The sequence below is a fragment of the Crocodylus siamensis genome, chromosome 1, assembly GCF_052110815.1.
Source record: "Crocodylus siamensis isolate JL-2025a chromosome 1, ASM5211081v1, whole genome shotgun sequence".
Classification (NCBI taxonomy): Eukaryota; Metazoa; Chordata; order Crocodylia; family Crocodylidae; genus Crocodylus; species Crocodylus siamensis.
The window spans coordinates 32,908,805-32,927,959 of record NC_143395.1 but is presented as its reverse complement, the minus strand read 5'-3'; the positions used below and the strand labels follow the sequence as shown (position 1 = coordinate 32,927,959).

Genomic DNA, 19,155 nt, shown 5'->3' with positions numbered 1-19,155 from the left:
TTTATAGTTCCAGTGGCAAAATATGCCTACTCCAGTATTTTCCACCTTTTTTATAAAGAAGATTTATATATATATCAAAGCACACAAATAAAACAGACTATCATCACTGTGTTAAGATTTGATTTCCCTTGTGAGGTTGTCATGTATTTATTACATCTTCTGTGGACCTGGAAAATGAACCTCTGAGCCTGGAAAATGAACCTCTTTGCATCTACATTCTTCTAAACAGTGAACTGCTGTTTCCTGAACTCTTCATTTAATGCTATAATTTTCTTTTCTTGGATGTTTTGCCTACGCAGTATTCAGGCACATGGCTTTTTGCTCTGAGTAATTTAGAATATTTACTATAGTCACCAATTGGGTGACAGCTTTCCTGCTAATAATCTGAATAAATAAATATGATGAAAAGTCACCAGATTGGACAAGACACTTAATACAGATGTTTTTACTTCATTGTCTCCCAGACTGAGTCTCTTAAACTGCCACAATTTCCTCAGGACACACAATTCTTTTATCTTTAGTTGGTGTTTGTGTCTCCTCTTGCTTAGAAGGACATGCATAATCAGCTGCAGAAGCAATCTGACAAGGGGATCAGGAAGATAAAGGAGAGCACTATCAATGTTAAATAAAAATTTGGCCAGTGGATTTAAAGACATGAGTGCTTGTATACAATAGTGTTGTCTGTGCTACTGAGGAAAAGGCCACCTGTACCAGATTATTTTAAAAGTAGTCTAATCTAGAGGAATGTGAAAACAGATGAAGCAGCTGTCCTTTATATTTCCAAATGATGGTGTATAATTCAAAGATCTGTATTCTGTCTCCTTGAATATGCTCCTTGACTATGCTCTACAGCTATGATTTGATGTACCTTTTATACAAAAATTTAGTGCTGTATATTGTACAGTATCCATTACTATGAACTTTCAGGAAATTAATGTGTGTTGTTTTATTGGGATGAGAAAGGGAGCATTTGACAGATCTATACATCCTAACTATTCACCTTTTAGCAAACTTCAATAAATCCTTTGTAGCATGATCTGTGAAATGGATTAGATGTGACTGATGTATTAAATTTCCTTAGATCTAGAATCAGCCTGACTCCTCCTGACCCTGAGGGATTATGAAATACCTGGAGTACAAGCCATCTTGAATGTCTTCATGTGATATAGGCTAAATGGTGCCTTGGAACATCTGTTCCTGGAGCTCCTCCAACGGAGATTTCTTTCTATAATAGAAAAGCTTTGTGAAACAGTCTTTGGGAACCAGCTATCTGAAATGATCTCTTCTCATGAAGAGAATTACCTTAGTTTGTCTTGTAAATCAAGTGTGCTCTTAGTATTTGAATTCAAAGATGTTCAGCCATAACCACCATAGGGAAAAGGCATTCCTAAAAGTGGTCTTTCTCTTACTGTCTCACTTTTTGACTTCTCATATGGATTGGAATTGATAGATTAGGTTATCTCAGCAAAGGTTGCCTGTCTACCTTCTCTTTTAGGAATGTAAAGGAAATTGGAAAGATTTATCTTTCCTTTAATGGTGGTGCTGTACATTTGGTCTTTACAGAATTGGGGCAATTTTGATTAGGTACATTAAGGAAAGAGACTAAGTACATTACTAGAGAATTAAAAAGGATGTTTTGGCCATTGATAGGAAATTTTAAGCATTATATTTTGATACAATTGATTATAAACAGGGATATGAACATAGGATTTGGGACCAAGCTCCAAAAAGTTCTTGACTCTCTTTAATTGGTATTTTGAGATTTGTAAGAGTGTTGCTTTAGGATGCTTCTGTATCTTCCAAGTCCTTTATTTTATTAAAGATTAAACAGTAAAAATAGGATTTTCAAAAAGGCCTAAGTAGTTTTGGAGCAAAAGTCCCAATATTTCCTGTAAAAATTATGATCCTAGTTCACCTGGTCTCCTTGAAAATCCTGCCCTAAATCTACTTTTCTATTACCTTGGGAAAAATGCAAAATTCCACTAAAAGATTTACTAGAGTATATATGGTTTTACCTGTTTGTAACAGGAAACTGAATGGGACCTAAGTAATAGCATATAAGAAGTAAAAAACTAGCAAAATTAGCTAGGTTTTAATTGTTCTTTCCATCATGACTAGGTTTGTTTATGAGAATAAATTGCCTCTGCCATTCACATTCTGATTTCTGTCCCTTGCGCTGTAGCTTTATGTGCTCATAAAACTATAGCACAAGGAACAGAAACTGTTATGTGAAATGCAGAGGCATCTTATTCTCCACAAGAAATTCTATATTTAGTCTCCAGTTTAGGTGCTAATGTGTATGGCTAAAGTTAGTGGCATGTCAGGTCACTTACACAGATTTTAGATCCTACTCCCGCCTGCACAACTCATCTTGTCTGGCCATGTTTGCTCGTTTGAGAACCTGTTCTGTCTGGGAAGGTTCATACCACTATGTGCCCAAGACGTTAGTGGCATAAAATCCACGATTAGAAACTGACACCAAAGGAGAAGGGTAGTCCTCCCACCTTTAAACCAAACAGTCTAGTGATTAGAGCATTTATCAGGGAAGTGGAGATTTGTAACCTACACCTCCCAATTCCAAGAAAAATGCCCTAACTTCCAGGGCAATGGCAAGGCAAGATCAAGATCATGCTTAACCCCTCCTGTTGTAGATGGTCCACTGGGTAGCCAAACTGGTAAGATTGTTGGGTCTATAAAAAACGCCCATTTGGGTTGTGGCTTGGTGAGATAGGTACTGCCCCAGACAAGAAGGGGCCCTTGGTTCTGTTACCTGTCCCCAGCAGGGCAGATGCAATTCCACTACTATTAATTTTACCTAATGACTATCAAGTGCAAAATGCCAAAATGTCATTGGAGATAGGAGTGGGGGCCAGAACCCAATGCACCCTCCTCTAGAGGTCTCTCCTACAAACAAACTCCATTAACATCTTAAAACTACGTCTGCCCACTCTCTGACAGAAACAAAAATAACTAATTATTTAAGAATCATAGAACCATTCAAAAATAGGGTTGGAAAGGACCACCAGAGACAGTGCAATGCAAACTCCTGTTGAAGGCAGAAACAGCCTAAGCCATCTCAAAGAAATCTTTGTATAACCTGCCTTCTAAATCTTCTAGTGAGAGACAATCAACATAATTAACAACTAATTCTTTCTTATGAATCAACTGTGCAGTGAGTGGCATCACAGAGTAGCAAATACAATGATGCTTAAATTAGTTAAACAATTTGCCCTGTATAATTTTACTCAAGTATCCTATTTTATGGTATGTTAAAAAGAATTCCACTATTTTACAGAATTAGTCCCTCCTTTTTCTTTTATCAGGGAAACTACATATTATCTCTGAGGTGACATGGGATCCTTTGGATAACTGAACTGTTTATTAGGTTAAGTGCAGGCTTATGATGATTACCTAATAGAGATACTTCTATAAAATCCTTAACTTGTGATCCTTAACTACAGCCTACTATACACAGAAATCATTGATTTGGATCATTAACTAGATATGTAGTAGTTCTGGATATGAGTAAAGTATCATATTTCATAATAACTATATAAGTAAATGTACTACACGATTTTCCAAATTGACAGAAGCTAGTTTCTTTAGTTCTGTACTTTGTCGGGGGGAAGGGGCAAGGGCTAGTGGAAAGGTTGTTATATTATTTTTGATAGTGTAGTATCATTGTTTTCCATCCGAACCCCAAATCAATGTACTGGTGTTATGTTCCACATGCTGATAAGTTCAGTCATTAACCCTAAAGAAAGAATGTCTATATTTCCTATGCTTGTTGAATACGAAAGCAATAGCCTAAGTAATGATAGACTCTCCTTACAGGCTCTGAAACAAGAGCGTCATAAGGAAACAATTCCCTAAGTGTTAAATTCCTCCAGAATTTTCAAGCTTGGCTGTCTAGTTTTGATAGATTTTGTTGGCAAATTTAAAGTGAAAAAGGAAAAACTATGGGTTCATACAGTTGAGAAAATCTGTTGCCATCTGTTGGCCACATGGTTGCCTGAATGAAAAGAGCATTTCCTCAATCTTTTTCTAGACCTGACCTAGCTGAATGCTGAAACAAAAGTCAGACAACTTTTATACCTGGCTCCTAAGAAGAAACCAACTGAGAAGTGCTGAACATTTTTCTTATGTTTCTGTTGGTTAGAAAGATGAATCTAACCAACCAAAAACTTGTTCCCTGGAAATGGGAAAAAATGCTTTTTAGAAAGCTCATTAATCTTTTTATGGTTCTTTCATTTTCACCCCAGTACATTATAATGTCATTAAGGTGGAGATTTCCAGATTTGAGGACATTGATTATATATTTTGAAAAGCACTAGTCACAGAGTCTAAAATCTCAATAAAGAGAAATGACAATAGGTAATCACAGTGCTACTACATTACTTGGGCTAGTTATAAGTATCTGTGTATTTGAAAGGCATAACAGGCATAGTATTATGTCAAAAAATATAAATTTTTAAAGGACTTCATCTGTGTAAACCTGTTGCTCTCAATAGTTTTAATAAATCAACTAAAGTACACAACATCCAAGTCTCAAAGAACCAAAATAGGTGAAAATTCTTTCTGAATTTTTTGGGGAAAAGGAGTACGACCGAATGTTTACAGGGAAGAGGCCCATTTCAGTTCACTAAAAGCATCTTCAAGCATGTGGTGGCATTTTTGTGAGAAATCAGTGCTACTATGTGAGCCGATCCAGTAAATGTATATGCAAATGATCAGTATGAACATCCATCTGTAGCTGATCCTTTGCTTGTACTTTTACTTGATTTGTGCATGCTTTCCAGTTAATCATTTCTGCAGACATTTTTGGCATGCACACACCTCCACCCTCCATTTTGAATAATCTGAGAGTTAGTAGCTTCAAAATATTTGTAAGACTGTCTTATTAAAATAAACGTTAAAGGAACACAGTGGGGTACATTTTCAGTGTGGAGCAGGGAGATTTAGCTGCATGACTTCCATTAGCTTTAATGAGAGCTGCACAGTTAAATCCCTGCATACCACATTGGAAGATTAACCCAGAATACAGACAGTGTTTACTTTTTACTAATACTGTGATTATTACCACGTTCTTCCTCCTCCTCTTCTTCCTCCTCTTCTTCCTCCTCTTCTTCCTCCTCCACATCTTCTCCTTCCTCTTCATCCTCCTCTTCCTCTTCAATCTCCTCATCCTCTTCTCGATCTATCTCTTCATCATCCTCATCATCATCAACTTGTTCTTCATTGTCATCAGAATACTCTTCTTCTTCTTCCTCTTCCTCCTCCTCCTCCTTTTCATCCATTTCCTCTGTTCCATCAGTTTCATAACACTCATCTACCGAAGAGTTGTCTGTTTTAACCACAAATGGTTTTCTTTTGGGAGCAGGTTCTTGGGGTTGCTTATCTTGTGTTTTTCTTTTTTTTGCCAAAGGGCAGCCATACACACTGTTCAGGAAATAAAAGATTTGTGTTATTACACTGTCTGGCAGATCTCCTCTACAGGTCAGATTGATAAAAGCTTTGGGTCAATTTATTCACTTATAATTCTGTACTATGATTAATTACTATCCTTAAAATGTACATTTTCCAAATATAACACTACTTAGGCAACAATGAATAAAGTGGAGAGCACTGGATTGAAAACCACTGGATTGCTGAACAGTCATTAATTTCCAGAAAATGCCACACCCAAATATCACAATTTCAATTATACAGTTAATTGGGATGTTAACAGAGATTCTACTCATTGTTTTCTCTCTTTTGTGTGTTGAACAGATGCTTATTTTTTAATTCCTAGAAGTTTTTTTCCTAACAACTAATGATGAGTAGAGTTAATAGTGGGAAAGTAGTGCTACATAGGTTTATACTATACTACTAAATATCTGATCATGTACAATGCGAATCCATTTGTACTCTGTTTTTAAGATGATGATGATGATATTTTTCCTAAAACATCTACTTTAATCTCTCCATTACATGCCAGAAAGTTGCCTAGAGCATAACAAACCAAAAAGGGCAGAACCAGCTTCAGGAATTCTCAAACAAAAACAGCAACAAAAATAATACTCTGCAATATTTTTTTGAAAGGCTTTTCCAGAAAGTCCAGCTTCTCTAAAGTTGGTGTTATTTCTTCTCTAATTATTTTAACATCAGAGATAATATTTATGACAGATGGAAATCTTTCTTCTCTTCCATAGGGTTGTGCTCCTCTCTCCATGCTTCTATCATTTCCCCCTTAGTGCCTGTCAAATATAATCATCCTCTCATAGCTGTTATTTCTGCTTCTGAGGGTGCAAACAGACATTGCTTTTGTACCACAATAAACATTTTTGTGGAGGAAAACTTCTGGACAAACAGATATCCTAGCTCCTTATTATGTTCCAGGTGTCTAAAAATGTTGCCAGAACCCAAAGCAGTCACTGTTTGTGATGCCATAAATGGGGTGGGGGACATCTTTTGCTTATTGTGCACCAAAGAAATTCCCCTGCAGGAGATTCCCATGGCACACATATCAGGCTGCCATGCCCTGACTTGATGCATACTTCTGCAAAGGGGTTCTTCTGCTTGCTGTTTCCTGCCACAGCTGATTCTATTCCTAAAAGATGTCTGTTTACAGAGAGAGCTGTTACTCTCTATATAAGGAAGCTTCTTTCTTTTCTGGTTTTAAATAGAACTCAAGCCATATCTTTTTGGAGCCAGATCAAGTTTGGTCATGTAAGTGCCTATTCATACCTAGAGCTTAGGTGCCTGTCCCAAGAGGATGATTCATTTTGATGGAGTTAAATGCCTAGGGCTCCTATATGTTTAATAGGGAGACTTCAGATATCTGAGTTTTCCACGGAATCTAGAGGCATATAAAAGTAGTCAAAAAGAAATGGTAAGCATGGGGATGTGTTTGAACTCATCTCCATCTCTGGACCTAAGGTGCATGACTTACTTTGGATGACAAGTATCTTCATTCACTTGTGATCAAGAACATCTAGTTTAATTTTATGGTAGCATATTCCTCTTTTTTTGGAATAGCTTAGTGGTTACCACACTCACTTAGGGCCTCCTTAGCCCAATGAGATCCAAACCCATTTGCCAAAAGAACAACCTAAAGAACATGCCCCTTCACCCATGCCCTTCTCCAGTTTAAGCCTGGACCACTGGATAACCAATAACACAAGAGTCAAAGTGGCAGGAGAAGCCAAGTAAGGAAAGCATGATCTATAGTTAGGGCATGTCCCAGGGAAAGAAAGAACCTTGGCTCCAGAAACTGTTGAGATTTTTTTTTAAATGATTAGCTGGCTAATATAAAATAAATGAGTAGTGCTGGGAACCCAAGTACAGTATACTCCTCTCCACATGGTTGTTATGACACTGTTCTGTGAAGTAGGAGATGTAGACTGAAATTCCTGTAGGCAGAGGAACATCTAAATAACAGGTCCTGGTAAGTGCTCTAATTATTAGGCTATTGGGTAAAAATGTAGGAAACTCCACTGTCATTTTTGAGCTGAGCACAAGGCTGTTTGTACAATTAGTCTAGTTGTACAGATCCTAACTGATCAGTTCCCTTGAGGGGAGAACTAGTGTGGATTGTACTGGTGAGAGCTAGTTGCATGACTGGTCAAACTGTATTGCTTCTCAGCATGTTCAGAAGCGCCAGTGTCTACTAACTAAGAAAACCCCAATCCAAAATGGAGTCACCATCTGCACTGAGGCACCTATTAAGTTTCAGGACTTGTGGAGGATGGACAAATTGAATGTGTCTTTGGAATGTAGATTCCTACATTTGACCTAAATCTTCTTTAAAGAAGCCTTCCTCAGAATTGAGGAACAAACCATCCTGATGCTTAGGAAGACTATCAACTATGGCAGAAGACCAGTTTGGCTTAGCTGGGACCTCTTCAGTAAACTAAGTCACAAAAAGGAAGCTTATAAGAAGTGGAAACTTGGACAAGTTTGTGTTTTCTGTAGTTAAGTTGTTGTAAGATCTAAATTGCTCTGTATAGACCTCTATGCACATCAAAATGTCTGTTCTTATTCTCTTTTTTTACATTCAATTTCCCAAACTTTCTTCATAATTACAAACTGTTAACACATACTACCATTGTCTTACCTGTCTAGTCTCTTATTGAGTTATGTCAAGATATCATTGCAGTACAGGTGCTCAGTTATCCAGGTGTGATCTGTATTGTGATATTATATTCTCCTCTGAATCTAGATACACTGTGTTAAGACTTGTGTTACTTACGTTAGTTCTGCATGCAGACTATCAGCTTTCTTGAGCTAGGTGCCATAACAGGAGCTATCACAGTGCCAAACCACTTGTATTAAGCAAGTGGCTACTCCAGGATAGAAGTAGATACTAAAATAGTGTAAATTACTCTGGCATACTGTTTATGCTATACCTGAATCTAGGGTCCTACCCAAGTCACAGCAGAAGTGGGAAAAGTGCAAAAGGGAAAATGCCACCATGTTTAAAACCATGGCTTTTACTTCCTTGCTAACCAAGCTGCAAGTGGGACCCCTCCACCAAAGGAGCTGCAGAGCACCCCACTTCCACCATGAATTCAGTAGGGCCCTAGTTATACAGCATGGGCCAGGTTCTATCCCACCTATTAGATGCATAAGTAGATTTAGGTGCCTAAGCGTACTGCTGTTCTAACCTGCTCAAGACCCTGAACTGTTAAAATAGTCCTTCTTACTGCTTTGTGGTTAGTGATTCTTATGGATAAGATAGCATTGTCACAAAAGGAGCTGAATTCATGGACCTTCAGGAATTGAACTGCATGGAGTAGAATTTCACTTAGGCACCCAAATCCACTTATACACCTAACAGATAGAACAGAACCTAGCCACACGTGTGTGCTCCATTATAACATTGGTTTATTATTACGTGTGTGTCAAGGTCCTCTAATTTAATTTTTTTTTCTTTCTTTGTAGATCCCAGTTTGTTATTTGCTTTAATAACAAAGGTCATTGAGCTCTTTATTTGTATTTTGTATACTTTTTTTCTTTTTTCTTTAGATAATCAGTGCTATAACCTCTTCAATACCGGTATCTTCGGTACCATATTCTCTCAAGCTCATGATCCTTAGTTTCAAATCTTTCAGTGGGCCAGGCCCTAGTCATTTATAGGACTGCTTTTTTTTCTTTTCACAACTTTCTGAGAATACTACAGTCAACAAGGATGATACTCTAGGCAGCTCTGAGGTGAAACACTCAGAGCTGAAGGGCAGAAAAAGGTCTTCAGCTATGAAAATCTCAGTCACTGGAGATAAAATGAGTTTGAGGTCTGTCATATTTAGATTGCATTGCAAAGCTTCCCTCTTCCCTCAATAAAAGGGCTGCTAAATACCTGCCAAGCCATCTAATCCAGTCAGGACCCAAAAACAATCCTCCTAGAAGTCAGACAGGGCAGATAATATGGTCTTATATAACAACAAGCTGACTTCCTGCCTATGGCGGGGATGCTGGACTCGATCTAATGAGGTCCCTTCCAGCCCCTAATATCTATGAAATCTATAAAACAACAGTACTTTTGATTTTTTATTTGGCAATTTAAAATACCAGTGTGATTGGTAGAGAAAATGGTCAATCATAATTGTTTTCCCTATTTTCAACATTATCCTCATTGCTTTATATTTTTATATATTTTATACATTTTTATATACTTTACTTAACTCATACAAAAACAGCCCCATTGGAGGAACAATTGAAATCAATGTGAATTAAGTATGTATCCTGTTTAGGTGTTTTTATAAGACCCGTTACAGGACTATTTGCATCTTTCAATATATAGATACCTTTTTAAATCTAGCCCAATTTTTATTCTCTGTGGTCTTTTGCAGTGGGCTTGCTTTTACAAAAGTGCTGAGCACTGCAGCCTCAATTCAGAGAAAACATTTATTTATTTATTTATTTATTTATGCAATGTATATGCTGCCCTACACAACAAAGGCTCAAGAGTGGTTTACAGTAAAAGAAGCAGAAGAAATTAAAAGCATCTTGCATAAATAAAACAACACAGAAATACAAGAAGTGCTATACTGGGTCAGACCAGGAGTCCCTCTAGCCCACTGTACTTTCTTTGATTGTGGTAGTAGCAAATACTTTAGAGGGAAAACATTGAACAGCATATATCTAGAGAAGGGGTAAGCAATTATTTGGGTTGAAAGCCACATAGGCTGTTTTAGTGAGCTGTCATGGACCAGGTGAGCACCCCCCACTACGTGCAATAGCTCACCAAAATTCCCTATTTGGGATGCGGCCCAGGCAGCCATGTTCAGGGGCAGGATGAGGCTGGGATCAGAGGGTGGGCTTGCAGGGCAGTGACAGTGTGTGGCCAGAGCCAAGTCAGAACCACAATCCACTGCCTGCAAGCACCTGCAATAAATGGTGGTTCCCGCAATAGGGGTATGCAGGGACCAGATCATAGCTGTGCCTTGCCCTGGCCCCATGCTGTCACCGCAATATGATCCTGGCCCTGGCCCTAGATGCAGCTCCCTGCCCAAACAACTCCCTGAATCTTGGGGTGGGGATAGTATGGGGAGATGGCAGAGTTGCAAGCCACTGCCAGGCCTTGCTGGGGGGCTGCAGCCCCACAAAGGGGAGGATGCTCAGGAGGAATCTAGCTTCCCTCCCCTATCCCCTTCCCCCAAACTGGGGGGAAGAAGAGGAGTGGATCAAGCAGTGACTCCACACACTGCCACATACTTGCAGTGGCCAGAATCAGGCCAGGGGAGGTGGGTGAAGCTGGGACCCCTCACTCCGTGCCAGTCCACAGCTTGCCCCAGGATGCCCAAGAAGTGGTGGCAACCCTCAGCCTTGCTGGCTTGGTGTGGGGCAGAGGGGCATGGAAGCAGTGTCAGTTGTGGGAGCCTGGATGAGGATGCTGCATCCAGGGCCAGGGCCAGGGCTGGGGGTCCATGGAGACTGGCCCCCAGCCCCAGATGCAGCTCATGACCCAGCTGTGCAGTCTCCATGGAGACCAGCCTCCAGCCCCAGATCCAGTGCCCTCACCAGGGTTCCCACTGCTGCTGCTGTGCAGGCATCCCAGGGCAAGCTATAGGCTTGACAAGTCAAGGGACCTGCTGCAGGCCGGACAAAATCATTCCATAGGCCAGATCCAGCCTATGGTCTATATTTTGCCTACCCCTGATTTAAAGCAATGATTGCCATCCTTGGCAGTTTAATAGCAATTAAGAGCTCTATCATCCATGAATCTGTCAAGTCCTTTTTTGAACCTGGCTATACTGTTTGTATGTGGCAATGAGTGTTGTAAGGTAACTATGTACATACAAAAGTACCATATTTACTTAAATGGAAGGTGAGAGGTTTTTTCTTCCAAGCAACATTGGGAAAAAAGCCCTTCATTTTACATTTGCATACAAGGACACCTCATTAAATATGCAGCCCATCTAAATAAGATATGTGGTAGTGCTCATTGAGTATAGTTTCCCTCTGTGTCAACTGTTTTAAAGTCATGGTGAGCCACTACATCTTCATCAGCCTTAAATGTTTGGCAAACATCATCAAATGGTGCTCCAAACAGTCCATCTAGAAACCCTCTATCACCCCCTCTCTCAACCGAGAGAGAGAGGTAGACCTTGGTGTTATCAGTATACTGATGGCACCTCACTCCAAATCTCCATGCAATCTCACCCAGTGGCATCATATACACATTTAACAGGAGGAGTGACAAGATGGAGCCCTGTGAGACCTCACAGGAAATATCCCAAGGCAATGAAGAGGGCTTATCCATCACCACCCTCTGGGACCTCTCTGTTAGGAAAGAGCAGAGCCAATTTAACTAAACTTAAAGGGACATGAATCAGGGCAGAAGTATATGTAAGTCTTTGCAGGACAGAGAGTAGTGCACACAATACCCTGCAAAGGAGAAAATGAAATCTTTTGTTAACCAGGATGGTGTTTTGTATACTCCATTCTGCTGACTATTTTACACCACTGTAAACTGTCTATTTCCTCTCTCACTGTGAATTTGTTCTAGGCTGTGTCTGGATGTTTGGCTTACAGATCTCCAACCCAGTAGTACAGCTGATGAAGGGCAAGCAAGGCAGCATCCCTGGGTGCTGCTGGGAGGGAGGGGAGGGAAGGGATGGTGCAAAAATAGCCATTGCAGGAGCTGGAAATGCCTTGTGATCCACCACTTCCCATGGCACAGGGCTGCCCTGCTACAGCTCTGCTGCAGTCACCAGAGTTCATCTTCTCTTTTTCTTTTCTTTTCTTTTTTTTTTTGTACACATCTTATGTTCATAGAAGTTTAAAAATGTAAATAACCTCTTAAAGGATCCTGGGAAGCAGGCAATTTGATCAGGAACTTATATTCTATTTAGCTGCCCCATTTCTTCTCCCTTTTTAACCTATTTTGGTATCACCCTTAGTTAATTAATTTATCATATTCTGCCTCCAGAACTCTTTTCTCCATTTCTGGCATTTTCACCTCAGTCTCTCTGGTAAACTCATTGAGGCAAAGAAAGCATTTAGCTCCAGTAATCTCTGCCTCCTGTGTTACTAAGTTCCCCTCACAGTCACATAAAAAGACTACAGATTCTCTCACTGACCTCCTGGTCCTTATAAATTTGTAAAATCTATTATTGATTGTCCTTATATCTTCTGCAATTTTTTCCAATTTCAATTTTTCCTTCTGTGATCATTGTCTTATTTGCATACTTTTTAGACTTGTATATCTCTGCTTGTAACAATGACCTCATTGATTTATTTGTCTTGTATGTTTTTCCCATTGCTTTTATTCCTCATTGTATTTTCCTGGTGAACTACATTTGTTTCATTTTCCCCACAACACTTCAGATCTACTTGTTTTCAAGAGTGCACACTTGGATTTCCTACAACCCACATCCCCCTGATACTTGGACTTCCTGACATTTACTTCTGATTATTTCCCATTTCCTTTCTATGTCTGCAATTCAATTTATTTGCTCAGAGTCTTTTATTAATATTTATTTTGGAAAAATCCTGTGGAATACATTAGGGAGTCAACCAATCAGAATATATAGAAATATAAATAAATGATGTATATAATCAATGTTATCTAATATACTATCCTTTCTATGACTTTTTAAATTATTGTATGTAACTATGTCTAATCTTTCAAAGTAGAGGGTATTATTCTCCATTAAATCCTGTTGAACCCTTGAGAAATACACAAATTGATCCCCAAATTCACTTTCTAGAAATCTGTGTGTTTTAAGATTTTTCAACATAATTAATTATGAACACTGTTTTTAAGCTATCCCACAATTAATACCTTTTTAACCATGTCTACTACAGAAACAAAGGACTGGAAGGGGCTGCCTAGGTCAATACTGATTGATGTAGCCTTCTCCCTCACAGGCTACATCATACATCACTTGTCTAGCAGCACTTTATCTGATTTGATTCTTCTTTTATAAAAAAAATCTGATCATACGAGCTTCACACTGAAGCCCAAACCCAAGCAAAACACCCACTGGCCATGTCTACACGAGTGGTGGATTGTGCAGTTGTTACTGGGCAGTCATTTAGTACTTGGATAAGCAAGTACTAAATGACTGTGCAATAACCAGTGTTACTGCACAGTACCGTCACTGCATGTTTTTTTTCAGATGCTACTGTGCAGTAGCAACAAGCTACTTTGCTGTAGCTCATTACTACTGCACAGTAGTGGTGTGTCATGCTTAGTGCCTACCAATGCTAATACATAAGTAGTGTCTCGTGTAGACGCACCCACTGATTTCAAAAGGAAAGACTGTAATATCAGTCAGTAGTTGAGTAGTACTTGTTTTTCCTATTCTTCATTTCATTAGTGCTTTGTAACAATCATACATAGTGGGTGCATCTGCACATGCAATTAGGGTGAGAAAATAAACTCTGGTGCAGGTGATGCTGAAGTTTATTTCTTCTGGGTGCAGTGTTTACACCTGCACTCAGGAATGCAGCATGTTGAGATGGGGCAGAGCAGCCCCAAGCTGGCAAGGATTCTGGGGAATCAGCCCTGGGGGTTCAGCCCCAGGCAGCAGTGTCGGAGGGGTGGAGGGGCTGACAGTGTTATAGTGTAGCGCCAGCTGGTAGGCAGTCCCTGCACTATAACACCCTTGTGCCCCAGCCACAGTCTATGCTTGCATTGTGGGGGCACAAATTATGTTGCCATAGGATAGTATTTGTCCTGGACAGTATTATCCTACTGTGGCTAAAAAGGAAAGCCTACAAAGGATGGAGGACGGGATTCACCTCCAAGGAGGATTACTCCGTGCTGGTCCGGTCTTGCAGGGACCAAAACAGGAAAGCCAAGGCTGCAACTGAACTCCAACTAGCTTCAGGCATCAAGGACAACAAAAAGTCCTTTTTCAGATATGTGGGGAGCTGGAGGAAAAGCAAGGGCAATGTTGGACCCCTGCTAAACCAGATGGGGCAACTGACAACTGATGCCCAGGAAAAAGCCAACCTATTAAATAGGTACTTTGCGTCAGTCTTTCATCAGTCACAGGGGATGCCCATGCCTGCTATGGGACAGGGAAATCTGGGTGAGGGGGATCCCCTACCCTCCATCAATGCTGACCTCATGAAGGAACACCTTGAGAAACTGGATACCTTCAAGTCAGCTGGCCCTGACAACCTGCACCCCAGGGTACTCAAGGAGCTGGCGAGCGTCATAGCTCAGCCCCTGGCACAGATCTTTGAAAACTCCTGGCGCTCTGGTGTAGTGCCCGAAGACTGGAAGAAGGCCAATGTGGTGCCGATCTTCAAGAAAGGGAGGAGAGTGGATCCGGCTAACTACAGGCCCATTAGCCTGACTTCTATCCTGGGGAAGATCTTAGAAAAGTTTATTAAGGAGGCCATCCTTGAGGGACTGGCCCAGGCTAACATTCTAAGGGACAGCCAGCACGGGTTTGTTGCGGGTAGGTCTTGTTTGACCAATCTTATTTCCTTCTATGACCAGGTGACCTATCACCTGGACAAGGGAGAAGAGATTGATGTCATATATCTTGACTTCAAAAAGCTTTTGATCTGGTATCCCATGATCACCTCTTGGCCAAACTGCCCAGTTGTGGCCTTGGCTCCACCACGATCGATCCGCTGGCTGGGAAATTGGCTTCATGGTCGGACCCAGAGGGTTGTGATTGATGGCAGTCACTCATCATGGTGCCCTGTGACCAGTGGGGTCCCTCAAGGCTCTGTCCTGGGACCCATACTGTTCAACATCTTCATTAACGATGTGGACATTGGAGTCAGGAGTGGACTGGCCAAGTTCGCTGATGACACCAAACTTTGGGGCAAAGCATCCACGCCAGAAGATAGGCGGGTGATCCAGGCTGACCTGGACAAGCTCAGCAAATGGGCAGATGAGAACCTCATGGTGTTTAACACCGAAAAATGCAAGGTTCTCCACCTTGGGAGGAAAAACCTGCAGCACCCGTATAGGCTCAGCAGTGCTACGTCGGTTAGCACTACAGAAGAAAAAGACTTGGGGGTCATCATTGACCACAAGATGAACATGAGCCTCCAATGCGATGCTGTGGCTAATAAAGCGACCAAAATGCTGGCGTGCATCCATAGATGCTTCTCGAGCAAATCCCGGGACGTCATTCTCCCCTTGTACTCGGCCTTGGTGAGGCCGCAGCTGGAGTACTGCGTCCAGTTTTGGGCTCCACAATTCAAAAAGGATGTGGAGAAGCTTGAGAGAGTCCAGAGGAGAGCCACGCGCATGATCAGAGGTCAGGAAAACAGATCTTACGATGACAGGCTGAGAGCCATGGGACTCTTTAGCCTGGAAAAGCGCAGGCTCAGGGGTGATCTGACGGCCACCTATAAGTTTATCGGGGTGACCACCAGGATCTGGGGGAATGTCTGTTCACCAGAGCACCCCGAGGGATGACGAGGTCAAACAGTCACAAACTCCTGCAAGACCGTTTCAGGCTGGACATAAGGAAGAATTTCTTTACTGTCCGAGCCCCCAAGGTCTGGAACAGTCTGCCAGTGGAGGTGGTTCAAGCACCTACATTGAACACCTTCAAGAGTAAATTGGATGCTTATCTTGCTGGGATCCTATGACCCCAGCTGACTTCCTGCCCTTTGGGCAGGGGGCTGGACTCGATGATCTCCCGAGGTCCCTTCCAGCCCTAATGTCTATGAAATCTATGAAATCTATGAAATTTACTATGTTCTAATGTGAATGTATGTGTAGATGGTGACACTTTACTGCAGTTAATTAATCAATTCCTCAGTAAAGCGTATGTGTATACGCAGCCAGTAAGTTTTAACTTAAGTGTCAGCAACAACAATGTCCTCTTTTTTTTGTCATTTTATTTTATTTTGATTATAATCTTTAGTGGGTACACAGGGCCCTAAAAATGAAAGTAGGGATCTATGAGATAGTCAAAAGCAATGGAAGAGTTTAGATGCCAAACAACCATCATTTCAGTGGGAGCCAAGTGCTTTACCTGCTTTGGTACCTTTGAAAGTCCTATGTGCCTAGCTATCTTTGTAAATCTGGTACTAAACAAATACTAGAATATAATAAACTCATCCATCAAATTATTAATCTCTGCTGTTCTGACTGCATCTAAAGCATTTTACAATACCCTATAATCTATGTTTCTTGGGCAATACATCAGTTATTTTAAACAGTATGTGTATGTTATCAAATAATGCCATGAATTTTATTTTACCCTTCTTCTTTTTCAAAAATAAGGTATTAACTTGAGACTTATTGACTTAAATATATATAAATTTAAGAACATATATTTATATTTATAAATGTAAATATTATCCAGTATATAATCCAATTCGATTCAGAGTGGTTGAAGGGTCCTTTGATTCAATTTGGATTTGGAGATTCAGCCACCAAATCAGGCTGAATCTACTGAATCGAATCAGGGACCGAAGCTTCATAGAGCCCTAATATACACATACACATACACACACACACTATATTAATGGCTTTCACCAAAGTGAAATAGTGCTGGAAATATATTAATATATTTCCAGCACTATTTCAAAATATATATTTGTCTAGTCACTATTTCATGCATAAACTGAAATATTCCTGGATGTATTTTTATATTTGCAGCACTATTTCAATTTGGTGAAAACCATTAATTTACCAGACGAGTTGCAAACTTAACAAATATATTTTGAGATGTAGGCCTAAAATTTTAAGATGAAGAGCTCCCCCAAATCTTCTTCCCCCCAGAATCTCCTCCCTCTCCCCCCTACCACAGGGGCTTAAGAAACATAATAAACATTGACAAGACTAAGGGTGAAGTTCCACATTACACTCAGACAATACTAAATATGTGGACTCTTAGGATGTACTAAAGTGAAAATTCGCATGTTAAAAGTCAATGCTGTTTTTTGCCTGCAGAGTTCTGACTATGAGCCAACACTGTGGCCTTGTTGTGGAGTAGGCTAACAGCACAGTGGCTTCCATTTGTAAGATCATTGCCAGCAGATCAAAGGAAGTGATTATTCCCCTCTTTTCAGCACTGGTGAGGCCACATCTGGACTACTGTGTCCAGTTTTGGGATCCCCACTACAGAAAGGATGTGAAAGAATTAAAGAAAGTCTTGTGGAGGTCAAAAAAATGGTTAGGGGATCTGAGGCACATGACTTCTGAGGAGAAGCTAAGCGAACTGGGCTTAGTCTGGAGAAGAGAAGACTGAGGGAGGATTTAATAGCAGCCTTTAACTATCTGAAGGGTGATAACAAAGAGGATGGAGCTAGTCTGTTCTCAGTGGTGGCAGATGACAGAACAAGGAGCAGTGGTCTCAAGTTGCAGCAATGGAAGTTTAGGTTTGATATTAGGAAAAACTCTCTCATTAGAAGGTTAGTAAAACACTGGAACAGGTTACCCAGAGAAGTTTTGGAACCTCCATCCTTGGAGATTTTTAAGACCCAGCTAGACAAAGCTTTGGCTGGGATGATGTAGTTGGGCATGGTCCTGCTTTGAGCAGGGGGTTGGACCAGGTGTCCTTGTGAGGTCCCTTCCAACCCTAATTTTCTGATTCTATGACTTGCCACTAGAGGACTGGCATTCATGGGTGTACTTAGGAGCCAGTTCTGGATGGTGGAGGATGCAAGCAGTGTACCCTGGGATTTTGGAAGATTACAGCTTGCTCATTTTATCTCTGTGGAGCAGACTGAATTTACTGTAACAGAAGCTAAATAGCATGGCCCAGTTAACCCTTGCCTGAAGAAGTGCAGACAGTACTCAGCACAAATTAATGAGCTTCAACGTATAAAATGTTTTAAGTGCCTGAAGTATGGTATTAATAGAATATATTACTTCACCCTAAGGCAAAAACAGATGTAGTCCCTAGAATGGGATTAGCTGTACCAGGCTGTGTCCCAGTACATCTGATCTACTTCCCTGGGTGACCCAGGGCTTACAGGGTCTGATCCTGTGAGGCAACTGCAAACAAGAGAACTATGTGGATTTCCCTGCTTGTAAACATGTAGTACAGGAACCCTTCAGCAGGCAATTCCTTCAGCATGTGTATCACACTCTTAAACCCCAACTTGTGGTGTGCCTCTGCAAATGGGGGAACCCCTGTAACCCTGCTTGCAAATGTGAGTCCCAGGAATTCCCTCCTGGGAGATTTCAGGGGTGCATCTCAGCAAACAGGAGAAGATGGGTAAACACTCTCAGGGCAGGGGCAGGGTAAGAATTCCTGGGACATGGAAGATGGGGTCTCTGAAGCCCTAGAAGCACCTGCATACTGTGACCGGACAGCAGAGGCAGCTGTGGGTTGCCTGTGCTCTCCTGCCATATAGTAAACAGATGTCTACTGCAAAAAAGCAGCACATTTTATACTACCTATCATAGTAGCCACAATGTTTTGTATTTTTGGCATGACAAAGCATGGATTCTGTTTGCTTGGCCTTTGTGCCACCATAAAAACGTTTATCATAGCATAAAGGCAACATCTGTTTTCAGACAAAAGCCATAGTGCCTAAAAGTGTGCTAGGTTACTCACAGTACAGATACCCAGATGTGATACTTTTCTCAAAGAGCTTTACAAACTAAGTAGGCCCAGATGCTGGCCTTTCACACTTGATAACTGTTATGCATTGGTATTGGTATACATTGGTATTTTCAAGAAGTTCAGCAGGTCCACTCATGTGTGGAAAGTTATTCAATATGCAACCTTTTACAAG

At 40.8% G+C, this 19,155-nt stretch overlaps 1 protein-coding gene across 12 annotated transcripts in view; it reads right to left on the bottom strand.

Moving 5' to 3' along the window:
• MYT1L (myelin transcription factor 1 like) overlaps nt 1-19,155 on the bottom strand; it is a 476,122-nt gene that overhangs the window by 126,764 nt on the left and 330,203 nt on the right. For all 12 annotated transcript variants that reach the window (XM_090032827.1, XM_090032818.1, XM_090032800.1 and 9 more), the window contains exons 6-7: nt 5,081-5,439; nt 1,130-1,225 (exon numbers count right to left, since the gene is read on the bottom strand). In XM_090032827.1, the coding sequence (XP_089888953.1) occupies nt 1,130-1,225; nt 5,081-5,439 (455 nt within the window). The remainder of the gene's footprint in view (nt 1-1,129; nt 1,226-5,080; nt 5,440-19,155) is intronic.